This window comes from Carassius auratus, chromosome 18 (assembly GCF_003368295.1).
Source record: "Carassius auratus strain Wakin chromosome 18, ASM336829v1, whole genome shotgun sequence".
Classification (NCBI taxonomy): domain Eukaryota; kingdom Metazoa; phylum Chordata; class Actinopteri; order Cypriniformes; family Cyprinidae; genus Carassius; species Carassius auratus.
The window spans coordinates 792,736-805,993 of NC_039260.1; the positions used below are offsets into that span (position 1 = coordinate 792,736).

General features: G+C 34.5%; 1 protein-coding gene across 4 annotated transcripts in view; it reads right to left on the bottom strand.

Annotated features, from left to right (window-relative positions):
• The window catches only part of LOC113118067 (poly [ADP-ribose] polymerase 6-like), a 23,841-nt gene continuing 10,583 nt past the window's right edge, over positions 1-13,258 (bottom strand). For 2 of the 4 annotated variants that reach the window (XM_026286942.1, XM_026286941.1), the window contains 20 exons: positions 12,868-12,962; positions 12,730-12,790; positions 12,567-12,657; positions 12,428-12,494; positions 11,664-11,813; positions 10,711-10,861; positions 10,389-10,520; positions 8,416-8,511; positions 8,253-8,345; positions 8,052-8,177; positions 7,085-7,150; positions 6,800-6,867; positions 6,650-6,698; positions 6,448-6,560; positions 4,806-4,878; positions 3,429-3,498; positions 2,336-2,415; positions 2,199-2,262; positions 1,988-2,072; positions 1-666 (listed from right to left, as the gene is read on the bottom strand). In XM_026286942.1, coding sequence (XP_026142727.1) covers positions 564-666; positions 1,988-2,072; positions 2,199-2,262; positions 2,336-2,415; positions 3,429-3,498; positions 4,806-4,878; positions 6,448-6,560; positions 6,650-6,698; positions 6,800-6,867; positions 7,085-7,150; positions 8,052-8,177; positions 8,253-8,345; positions 8,416-8,511; positions 10,389-10,520; positions 10,711-10,861; positions 11,664-11,813; positions 12,428-12,494; positions 12,567-12,657; positions 12,730-12,790; positions 12,868-12,962 — 1,833 coding nt within the window. In that variant the 3' untranslated portion in view covers positions 1-563. The remainder of the gene's footprint in view (positions 667-1,987; positions 2,073-2,198; positions 2,263-2,335; positions 2,416-3,428; positions 3,499-4,805; positions 4,879-6,447; positions 6,561-6,649; positions 6,699-6,799; positions 6,868-7,084; positions 7,151-8,051; positions 8,178-8,252; positions 8,346-8,415; positions 8,512-10,388; positions 10,521-10,710; positions 10,862-11,663; positions 11,814-12,427; positions 12,495-12,566; positions 12,658-12,729; positions 12,791-12,867; positions 12,963-13,258) is intronic. The other 2 variants (XM_026286943.1, XM_026286944.1) reach the window with 2 other exon arrangements.

Below are 13,258 nucleotides of genomic sequence, written 5' to 3' on the forward strand. Positions count from 1 at the left end.
TCCAAATGTTTGACTGCAGCTGTACATCTTCCCTCTGCAGGGTTTGTGAAAAATTACCCACAAGCCCTGGGAATGTCTGAGAATGCAAATAAAGCCTGATGACGGCATCAAAACGGCGTCACGTAAAAGAGAAAAGTCTAAACGTGAGTAACGACGTCCTCTCATCCGTGATCTGTCGGGTGATTAATCAACGAACGACAGGAAATTGTTTCCAGCAGGAGACTCCTAGATAAATACATCTGGGATATTAATAAATGTCATCAGTCAGAAAGAGCAGCGGAGCAGACAGATGAAGAAGATACGAACACAGATTCATCATTTACATCCAATAATAAACATTTTTAAACGACGTTCTTGTTTGTATGTGTATAGATCCATCGAACTGATATGAAGAGGATCAAACGAGCAACAGGTGCGACTTCACGCTCCTGCGAGTTCATTGGCCAACCGTCTCGTCCAATCAGGCGCCAGGCTGATTTTGATTGACAGCGGCTCTGTGGGAAGTCGAAGGGTTGTGGGCGGGGCTTATCCCTTAAACGTGTCGCTCTCAGGAAAGTCCTCCTTCAGCTGGAGTAGATCTGGGTGCCGATCACACGCATGATCTCCTTCTGGATCTTAGGCTCCTGTGTGTTAATGTTAGCATCTCCCACCTGACCGTCCTCGTACCTGACACACACACACACACCGATCACATTAAAACAATATTTCATATGTTACACTTCAATATATTCATGCTTTGTGAGCGGCTTTCACTTGACAGTAGCCTATTAGTGTTCTTATTGTTAGCTGAAACTATGCAAAGCGTTTTTGTTAGTCGCAATAAAGCTAAAATAAAACAAAATATAACAGACAATAAAAAAAATAATAATAATAAAAATAAAAAAAATAGTAATTTGCCTTGGCAAATAAAATATGTTCAAGTATTAAAATAACTAAAAACTAAAGCTTAAATAATAAAAAAATAAAGCTATAAAATAAAAAAGACCAAAATACATAAAAATGAAAAACTAAAAATATATATATTTAAATGTACAATAATCATATATCAAACCGCCTGTGCATGCCACAATTTTTGTGCACAATTTTTAATGAAAATATATATGCATAGGTTATTTATAAAGCATATGTCCCTGCTTTGTGTATTTATATATATAATTTACTTCATTTTTTTATCAAATCACTGCAAAAGTATTTTTTCTGTTTTCCAGTACAAATATCTAAACTTTCTTAAATCTTGTTTTCTGAAAAATGCATCAAAAATAAAAGAGTTTTTGTTTAAAATTAGAGAAAATCATCTCTTTTTTTAAGAAATAAAAAACACTTCTTATGCAAATTTGCTTCTCGAGTAAATGTTTCTTGATTCATGAATGTTTTGATATTTGTACTTGAAAACATTTTTTCTTCTGATCATAACAAAATATTTGTTTCTTTTGATCTTGACATAAACATCCGACCCAGTATCAAAACAATAGCTCTAATTAATTAATGAATTTAATTAAGCTTATACCTCAGGCATGTGTACCTTTGCCTATTAAGTGCTGTAGATTAATCATGTAAGAAGTAAAACACACCAAAATGAAATTAAATATTAAAAAAAATCTATATTTTTCATTTTAATTTAGTTTATCTTGGTACTAAAATAACTGAAACAGGAACAAAAATGTATAAAAATGATATAATAAAAACAAAAATGACAACCAAAAAAATGATAAAAACCCACAACAAAATTAATAAAACTTTAACTAAAGTATAAAAAATAAAAGAAAAAATATTCATAAAAACTATGATAAATTCATAAAAACTTATGATACTAAAAATACACAGTCTTATTATTATTTATTATTTTATTCTAGTGCACAGAAAATTGAATCCCGATCACGAGAAAACAACCAGTTTTTTATGTCAAGGATCCACAAGAAAACTAAGTTGAGATCAGAAGAAAACAAGAGAAAAGCGTGGCCTCTGTGGGCTTCCGTAGATTCCTCACACGAAGAAGAAGCGTGTGCAGACGTGGTCAGACACCGGACACACCCAGATGTTCCCATGCTTCTGCAGGTCTTTAGACGTGATCACTGTCAGCACAGAAACACAGTCGTCAGTCCGTGTGTCAGTCTTGCTTGAGAAACAGGATTTCAGCTCACACGAGGGAAGCCATCAAGCAATAGATATTCAAACTGAATTGCAAGAGCAGGTTTCACCTTCACAGAGAGCGATGCAGTTTAAGTTCCTGCTCTGGAGGAAGCGTGAGTGAATGGGACGACTCTGTTAAAGGACAAATAACTCTTATTTACTCCTCTGAGACTCTGAGCACATGCTTCTGATGCTTCTGTCGTACCTGTGGCATGGTGTTCATTCGATTATATCGCTGGACTAACTCATCTTTAGTGGGCATGCGATGCTGCCCCTTCCCCATTCCTGAAATAAAATCAATCAATCGATCAACATTCAATCTTGCATTCATCCCTTGAACAGAATCGGTCAGTGTTTTTATGCATTATGTTATGCATTATGTTATGCATTATGTTATGCATTATGTTTTTATGTGTTTTCTTATTCTTAGAATAGAAATACATTTAATCTACAGTATGTGTTCAGTGTCGTTCTTTCTAGAATTTATTACTTAGACATTTTTGACAGCTATATTAACAAAAAGTGCATTGGGTGGTTGATTTTGCAATGTGTGTGTGTTTTTTTTTTATAGTCAGATTTGACTTGTTTTTCAGTAAAAAAAAAAAAAAAAAATTCAGGTAACATTGCAAGAGATTTTATGATTTGCTTTTAGAAAATTAATAATAATAATAAAAATAAAAAAAAGTATAATTTTTTATATATATTTTTACCCAAGATTTCATTTTTAAAAGTAAAAATATCTTAACATTCTTAAATTAAGATGCAAATACTAATGACATTAGATAAAAGACTTATTTTCTGAAAAACTGTCCTTAAAAAAAAGAAAATAATAATCTTGTTTTCCCTTTAAATAAACTTTATTTTTCTTACCACATCTTACTCCTAGAATGTATTTATTTATTTGCCTTTTTTACATTTCTACAATTACATTCTTCATAAAACAAGACTTAATATCTAAAATATCTATTAATGTCAAGTCATTTTGCTTCTCAAATAAATGAATGTTACAATATTTAAATCTGCAACAACATGACAAGAATACAGAGGAAGAAACCGATTGTATCAAGTATCAATACAATCAGTTGTATCAATATATTTTGTTGTAGGGATACTTGAAGAAAATGTTTGTTTGCAGATTGGAAAAGGAAAAACTAAATCCAGCACATACAAGAATAAGAGTGTGTCCACGCACAACAAAGCATTCACACGGATCAGGAAACAGACGAGGTGTTTGTTACAGACCGAGATGTGATGAGGAACCCACAGAGAAACACAGAGGACACCGGTCTGGATCCTACCTGAGTATCCAAAGGAAATACTGGAAATGGGGCTCAGATAGATGCCCTTCCCGTACGCTGCTCCATGCAGCTTTGATGAAAGAGAAGAAGAAGAAGAAGAGGAGGAGAGAGTTACACGCTCTGCACACGCTCCCCGTGACAGAAGAGAAACACATCACAGACGTCTGATGGGATGCATTCAATAAAAGAAGAAGAAAGCATGGTGGGAGATGACCGAAAGCATGAAAGGAAAGAATACAGAAGGTGAGGATGATGATGATGATGGTTTCCTGTGAAGATGCATTTAAAGCTGTACGACTGAATGCATTTAAAGATGGAAGTCGTTCCAGGAGAATGAATGGAAAGCTCTTAGTTTTCCTGGCAAGCTTCATCTTCAGTGTTGAACACAAACGCTCTAGAAACCTCATCGAACATCACTGATCCCGAAGTCTTCAGTTAGTGCAACCTTGAGAACGACATTTATTTTTAGCATATTTGCATAATGTGGTGTATCCCACAATGCAATGCATCTTGACCTTCCTTTTCCAGTGTGATGAACGAACCAGACGTAAACCTGCTATGATTTGTAATAACATAATTTTTACACTAAATTGGATTAAAGATGCAAAGTTCATATTTTTTTAAGATGTCGAAGGGGAAGTAAAAATATCTAAATATTCTTAAAATCAAGATAATAACATCAAAAAGATAACATTTTCTGAAAAACGTACAGATACTCGAAACAAAGAAAAAGCATTGATTATTCAGAAAAAGAAACGTAGTTTATTATTGACTGATATTTTGTTGTTTTAAACATAAGGTCACTTCATATTGATTAGTTTCTCATTAAACGCTTTTGCCATTTTGCATTTCAAATAAATGCATGTTGATTTTTGAATGTTTAGAAATTCGCTCTGGAAAACTATACAAGAATACAAAGGAAATCATTGAGAATTCAGTGAGAATTAAACATGCATTGGACAAAAAATGCAAAATAACTATTATTTTTAAAGATTATAAGTGGACGCCTCAGACTGATGTTAGTTCTTAGCATTTCTGTTTTGTTTTCCCCCACAAATATTTAAATATTCTTAAATAAAGATGAAAACAAGTCCTGTTTTCTGATTAAACTTAAGTAAGCTTTAGTTTGAAACCAGAAAAATATCAACCAGTCAGAAAAAAAACCTCTCCCTTGGAATTAAGTAGATTTTTCTGACCCCATTAGTAGATACTTTTCTTGTTTTACACATAAAGTCACTTTCTTAGAAAACAAGCCTCATGCCACTTTGCTTCGGAAGTAAATGTGGTTTAATAATTCTTTTTGATATTTGTTCTGGAAAACAAGAGAAAGATAGCAGAGAGCATGAGCTGTCCCACGAGGAGATGTCACTTACATACCTGCAGTTTAGTATAAGATGCATTGACCAGTCCATTTCTCAGAACTGAGTGCCAGTTCTCAATATGCGAGCCACTAGAGAGAGAAACAAGTGAGTTTTTTATGATCATGCATCACTCACACATCTCGTACAGTATGATGCAACGTTCATGGAGGAAAAGCACAGCGGTCGATTGTTAAATCTGGCACAAGAGTATTTTTAAACACAGACGCTTGGAGATATTTCTGAGTTATGCTTGTCTTTTGTTGGCTGTTTTTGGATGGCTTTTATTTCTAAAAGTGGAAATGTGTCCACAAAAATAACACAAAAAGAACAGAAATAGCACCAAAAAAGAAACTGATGTGTCGTCCAGTAGTGTTTAAATTTATACCACCTGATATAAACCTGTCATTATATTTTGTTCTTTTGACATCATTTCTCTGGTGGTCTGTCAAGACTGTAGGGAATATTTCACAGAGCTCTGAATAGTAACCTGATCAGAGGCTTATGAATCTGATTTGTTGGCAGATTCTCATGAATAGGCTATAAAACAGGCCCTGGAACTAGTAAAATAGATGTTTCTCAATAGAAAAGAGGATTTGGGATTTGGGATCCCAATTTCTACACTGTGCACCCAATGCAACCAAAACAGATTCTGAAAGCAATGATCTTTAGTACAAAACTGTAGAGGCAAACAATTAAGTTATATTCAATAAAGCAAAATGTAGTTTGTCATCAAAATTATGTTTTTAAGAAAAATGTAGTTTGTACGAAAAAAGCAGTTTGTAAGAAAAATGTAGTTTGTACGAAAAAAAAATAGTTTGTACGAAAAATGTAGTTTGTATGAAAAAAGTAGTTTATAAGAAAAATTTAGTTTATGCGAAAAAAGTAGTTTGTACGAAAAATGTAGTTTATACGAAAGAAGTAGTTTGTACGAAAAAAAGTAGTTTGAACAAAAAATGTAGTTTGTACGAAAATTTAGTTTATGCAAAAAAGTAGTTTGTACGAAAAATTTTGTTTCTACGAAAAAAGTAGTTCGTATGAAAAATTTAGTTTGTAAGAAAAATTTAGTTTGTAAGAAAAATTTAGTTTATATGAAAAAAGTAGTTTGTACGAAAAAAGTAGTTTGTATGAAAAAAGTAGTTTGTATGAAAAAAGTAGTTTGTACGAAAAAAGTAGTTTGTATGAAAAAAGTAGTTTGTATGAAAAAAGTAGTTTGTACGAAAAAAGTAGTTTGTACGAAAAAAGTAGTTTGTGCAAAAAATGTAGTTTGTACGAAAAATATAGTTTGTACGAAAAAATTTAGTTTATAAGAAAAAAATTGTTTGTAAGAAAAATTTAATTTATAAGAAAAGTAGTCTGACGCACTGCATCACTTGCATTTACTGCAGACAGCTTTTTGATTATAATGGAGGCGTTCTAGTTTGTTATTTTTGAAAGAAGTCTTATGTTTTCATTTTTGTCAGGCTGCATTTATTTGATCAAAATAAAAACAGTAATAAAAACAACACACCAAATATTCAGAGCAGAAACAAACTTTTCTGGTTCATGTCTCTTGTATGCAGCGAGTGCAGACAGTGAAGTGATGGGCTCTGACGTGACTGATTCTCTGTGTGTGTGTGTGTGTGTGTGTGTGTGTGTGTGTGTGTGTCTATGTGACTCACTGGAAGGCGAAGGTGCTGCCGTAGAGTTTCTTTGCGGTGCGAAATCGAGCTTCTTTTGCTGGCGGGCTGCTCAGCAGCAGAAACTGATGAGACGTGTGCATGAACTTCAGCTGCTGCAGCAACAAAATACAAAAGTGAAGACGAGAAAAACACAAGTGTATGAAAGGAAAGCTGTTCATGCATTTAACAGTGTTCATCTTACCCTACTGAGCGGCAGCTTCACAATATGAGAGCGATTACTGGATATAATCCTGAGAGAGAGACGGATGAAGCAATAAACCATCAGACAGGTGTAAACACACTTACTGTGGTAAAATCAGTGTAAAGCTCGGCCTGTTGCTATTTAACTCACCACTGCAATAACGGATGAGCCAGAGGATCCAGTTTATCCATCTGCTTCTTAATCTCCAGATATGAGCCCTGATAATACAAATACAGTTATGTAAAAACTCATTTATCAACATCATATATATTATATAATCATATATATACTTTAATTTAGTCTTTGCATGATTTCTATATGAACAAATAGAAACAAATAAGATATGAATAAATATTTATGCATCATTGCTCAACAGTGCCTCAAAAAACTCAATTGGACTATAAACCAGATATATCATGAAATATTAATGAATACCTGTGTCATTTCCCGAATAGACATCACACTGTCTAAAGCTTTCTGCAGACGCTCATAATTCTTCTTCTGTTCGGCACAGGAGCAGTACAATGATCACACACACACACACACACACACACACAGAGAGAGAGAGACAAAGGAGGAGAGATTTGATCCTGGTTAAAGTTGATATAAATCATAATACACTGCAAAAAAAATTATTTGTCTATTTTTGTTTTTGTCTTTTGCTACAAACATCAAAACATTCCTAAATCAAGATACATTTACTTAAGAAGCAAAATAAAAATTCAGCAAGTTGCTGCTTAAAACAAGAAGTAAATTCTGTTTGTGGGGTTTGAAATATAAAGAAATCTCAAGGGAGAAATAAGATAAGTTTTCTGACCCCATGGACTGATCTTTTTTCTTTTGATCTTTTCAGGCTTTTTGCTGTGCTGGAAACCCTTTCCCTAATTTGGTCTTTGTGGTCAAAAAAATGATAAATTGCTTGTAAATCTCTCATTATGCTATTATCACCAAATCTTGGATTTAAAACTTGTTTTCTTTCATTTAGCGCCGGATTTGTGTTTCAGTGACCTGACCGTTACATGTCAAAATTATTACTTTTTCTTTTATGCCAAAAACTATTAGGATATTAGGTAAAGATCATGTTCCATGAAGATATTTGTAAATCTCCTACCTTAAATATATCAAAACTTAATTTTTGATTAGTAATATGCATTGCAAAGAACTTCATTTAAACAACTTTAAATGTGATTTTCTCAATATTTCGATTTTTTGCTCCCTCAGATTCCAGATTTCCAAATAGTTGCATCTCAGACAAATATTATATTATCACAACAAACCATACATCAATAGAAATCTTATTCAGGATGATGCATTCATCTCAATCTGAATCTGTTCAGTGCACTGTATTCCAGCCTCAGCAGATCAAACATTAGTTCATACGAGTGCAAGTAAAGACGCTCACCTTCGGGTTGAAGGCGAGTGTTTTGGGGTCACTGGGGTCGACCACAGACGGATACGGCTCAAAGATGATGCTTTTACGCGGCGACTCGAGAGCGGCGCGACACATGGCCACCAGCAGATCCACCACCTAGAGATGAACATCACCTGTCAATCACTCCACAAACACTAGACCTCAGGACACCAGAGGAGGGAATAAACACACCTCAGCGCCGGTGGCCACCTCCTCGGCCGCTCCGGACATCACTCCCAGCGTGTAGAAGGAAAACACACACAGCTCTCTCGTGCAGACCGCAGGCTGGCGGGAAGAAACCGACCAATCAGAGCACAGAACCCAGCTTTAGGCGTGAGCGACAGCTGATGTTTACCTTCAGCATGGATCCGTTCTGGAAGACGTGCTGCTCGTCACACACCACGCAGTACTCGTTCAGAGTAGGGATCCGCTGCTCAGAGTATTTCATGATCTAACGGAGGAAAGACAGAGATGATGATGAGATGCTGATGGAGAAACACATCGCAATCACAGAGCGAATCAGCAATCTGATGGAAACTGCACTGGGACACATATTGCAAAGAAGTTCGCTCCAGTTCTAGAAGCTGATTGGTCAAGCCAGTGTTCCAGTTGGGCTTCAAATACACACAAAACACTAGTTTTTTTCATGTTTAGGCTCACCACAGCTGCATTTATTTGATCAAAAATACAGTAAAAATGTGAAATATTATTGTGATTCTAAATAACAGTCTTCTATGTGAATATCTGTTAAACTGTAATTTATTTCTGTGATCAAATCTGTATTTTCAGCATCATTACTCCAGTCTATACAGTGATCTTCAGAAATCATGAAAATATGATGATTCAATGCTCAAGAAACATTTCTGATTGTCATCAATGTCGTGCTGCACAATATTTTTGTGGAAATCATGATGCATTTTATTTTTCAGGATTCACCGATGAACAGAAAGTTCAGAAGAACCGCATTTATTTGATATATGAAATCATCTGTAACTTTATAAATGTCTTTTCTGTCACTTTTAGCTATAAAGTAATCACAGGTTCAGTTACCTCTCCGTCATGTTCAGTCTGAACTAATAAAAGCGGTTTTAAACAAAATACTTTATAAGTAGTCTAAAGAGATTTAAGAAATGATTAATTCATTTTTAAGAAGGAAAACCTGAACAGTTTCTAAAGATAAACACACGCACAAGTGGTCAGCCTTGTGTGGTAAAAACTAAATAAATGATTTCAGACCACAGTTATATTATCACCTTTGGTGTGCATTCATTTTTAATAATTTAGTGGACTGTTGCTTATTTCATTTGTTTGATCTTTGTCTCTAATTAAATTTTTAACTTCAAAATAAAGCTGCACATTTTTGGTAGATGCTTTAATCATGTGCGTCATTAATGCATATAAAAGTTGGTTATATTATTACATTAAATTACCAAGTTTCAATAACTGAGAAGACTTATGCTTATTCAGTTCTTTTTATTTCTATTGATGTATGACTGAATTGAATTATTTTTAATCTCTTTTAATTTTATTTGTTATTTAATGAAATTTTATTTATCAAAATAAAGCTGAAGATTTTTGGCAGATTAAGGTGTGCATTAATTCTGTTTTTAATTTTATTTCTAATTTAATTTATCATTTTTTTATTTCATTAATTGTATTTTATTTTTAATCTTCAAAACAAAGCTGTACATTTATAACATATTAAATGTTGTTTTATTATCACCTTAGGTGTGCATTAATTCTGTTTTTTATTTGATTTCTAATGAAATTTTATATTTTTTAATTTTATTTCATTCATTTTATTTTATTTGTAAACTTTAAAACAAAGCTGTACATTTTTGGTAGATGCTGTAATCATCTATCATTATGACAGATTAAATTCTGTAATATTATCACCTTAGGTGTGCATTAATTCAGTATTTATTTCTAATTTAATTTAATATTTTTTTAATTTAATTTAATTTAATTTAATTTAATATTTTTTTTATTTAATTTAATTTAATTTAATTTAATTTAATTTAATTTAATTTAATATTTTTTTAATTTAATTTAATTTAATTTAATTTAATTTAATTTAATTTAATTTAATTTAATTTAATTTAATTTAATTTAATTTAATTTAATTTAATATTTTTTTAACTTCTAAAATAAAGCTGTAAATTTTTGCCAATTGCTTTTATCCTCTGGTTATCATGATTATAACCTTTTATTCTGATTTACGGTCCTTATTTAGACTCACTCACACGTTCAGATGCATGGATGTAATGTTTGGATGCACACAGTGCATCATGGGAATTGATGAACTGATGCATGTCTCTGAGGCTGTACCTGCACGAGGAAGCCGTACTCCAGCGTGGGGATGTTCTTGCAGTGTCCGCCCGCCTGGGATGAGAAAAACAACTCAATCAGCTGGCGGGTGGTAATCTGCGCAGGGGCCCTGCCCGCCGGGACAGCCACAGTCTGATGGGTTAACGGAGACAAAGCATTATGGGAAAGATGCCAGCCAGCCGTGTTAGGCGAGGGGGGTGTCGGAGGGCTGGGATGAGGGACTGTGCATCCATGTTTAATCTGGAGGTCCTAGTGAGGGGTCACAGGGATGGAGAAGCGAGGAGAGCAGAAAGCGTGCAGTCGGGGAAGACGGGATGCTGACCTGGCTGTTCGGAGGATAACTAAACAGCTCCCCCTTGGGGTTCTTCATGGTACAGGAGACGGAGCGGTTCATGAGCCGGGGGACTCTGAGCTCGGGCACGTTCAGTTTGCCTTTCAACACCGAGTCCTGGATCAGGGGGAAACTGGGAGACCTGGAGCCAAGATGGAGGCCACAGCCAGCGGATGAGTTCACGCTGGAATTAGCTTAAGTATGATTTCTGACTAAAGTAGAACCAGCACTTAATTATTGAGTGTTCTGGTCTAGTTTTCCAGTACAAACATCTAAACATTCTTAACTCAAGACGCATCAACTTGAGAAGCAAGATTATTTTTGTAAAAAAAAAAAATTATTTTATTTTTTTAAATGAAATCATTTTTAGCTTAGAAAAAGAAACCAAAAAAGCCAATGGGGTCAGAAAGTTTATTTTTCGGAATCAAAATGGGCAATTCCTATAATTTTTGTTTTTGTTTTATTTTAAGTATAAAATCACTTAATTTTAACACTTTTTTTATTCACAAAAAGAGACTCAATATTTTATGTCATTATGCATCTCTATTATATATCTTGATTTAAGAATGTTTCAATAGTAAAAAAAATAAAAAAATAAAAAAATAGATATTTACTCTACTCAGTATTTTTGTCTTGTTTTTCAGTAAGAATATGAACATGTTCTTGAATCGAGATACATTTACTTGAAAAGCTATGAAGACGTTAAGATTAAATGTTTAAGTTTAAGCTAACATTTTTTTTTTATTGTAATTTTGTGATTATTCTGGAGTTGGTTGATTTGGTTCAGTGCTTCAAACTGATTATTGAAGAGTTGTTTTCTGAGTTCCCCTATGGGGAAAACACTTCCAGCTGATTTTATTAAAGCCCCATTATAGATGCATCAGCCACGATCAGACTGTCAGCGTGTATGACGTGTGTCTTCATATCAAACAATGAGGACGTACTTGGGAATCGGGGAGAAGATGCTCAATCCTGCACGGAATTTCTTGATGGTTCCTCCGGCTTTGAACCAGCTGTGCCTCTTCTCCTGCTGGGCTTTGAGGAACTCATTACTGAGGTGCTTCCACTGCTGCGACGTGAACGTACTGAGGATCCTGCACACACCAAAACAAGCTTCAGCCTGTATTTCAACACCCTTTTGTTACATTTTCAGCTCGGTCAATCAGAATGACTTGATGCTAAAACTGCAGCGAAGAAGAATCTTTATGCAAATTTGTGTTCCAGTTCTAGATGCTGATTGGCCAGTGTTCCAATACACACAACCAATGGAACGCTTGGAGTCAGTAAGCTTCTTTAATGATTATGCACACTAAAGCTGTATTAAGTATTTGATAAAAAATACTTTAAAAATTTAAAATATTATTATAATTTAAAATATCTGTTTTCTATGTGAATATCTGTTAAACTGTAATTTATTTCTGTGATGCACAGTTGAATTTTCAGTGTCACATGACCCTCAATATGCGGATTTGCAGCTCATGAAACATTTCTGATTATTATCAACGTTAAAAAAAGTTATATTTTTTGTAGAAACCGTGATGCATTAAATTTTTTCAGGATTCACAGATGAACACAAAGTACGAAATTTATTTAAAATAGAAATCTGTAGCATTATAAATGCCTTTCCTGTCACTAAAGAGAAATTTAATGCATCTTGCTGAATACATAAATTAGAAAGAGTGCATAATGAACTTAATAGCTGACTTACTTCTTTAGCTGGAGACCCAAACTGAAGCCTTCTTTAGTGGACGGCTGAAACACCTCCACAGATGGTTCTGTCGGAGGAAACGACATCAAATGACTGTAAAGTATTTAAGATGAGAAATGCATGCATGCTTGTTCCTCACCTGGTCCATCCAGGTACTGTGAAAGAGAGAAACGAAGGCGTAAGACGATGGGCTCGGTTCGGATCACCTTCCACGCGGTCGCCACCTCCTCCTACAAACACACACGTCACTTTATTCCCGTGTTTATAATGTTGCACAGGTCATAAAGGAAGTGTGTTCTCACATCCAAGAAGCTGATGTTGATCTGCAGGTCGATGTCCACGTCATCGATGGAGCCGTACTCTCTGTGAAAGTGAATCGGGTGTGAATCGGGTGTGAATGCACCGATCTGAATCTGAAGTGGAGCGAGGCTCGTTCTCACCTGATGGACACAGCGCTGTCCGTGTAAATGTCTTTTACTGCTTCGATGTCGGCGTCCAGCTGTGGGTGACGGTACAGGTCAGCTGCACAGCTCCCCTACAGGTGCACAGCGATATTACACATTATTAAACCGCTTGATTACTTCACCTTCACTGCAAAAGATGATGCAAACGTTTGGGATCAGAATGATTTTTAATGTTGCTGCCTTTATTTGATCAAAAGAATATATTGTGAAATATTATTATGATGTAAAATAATGTTTTTCTATTTTAATATAGACTCAAATCTAATTTATTTCTGTGATGCAGCGCTGAATTTCCATCATCATTCCTCCAGTCTTCAGTGTCACATGATCTTCAGAAATCATGAAAATATGATGATTTATTATCAGT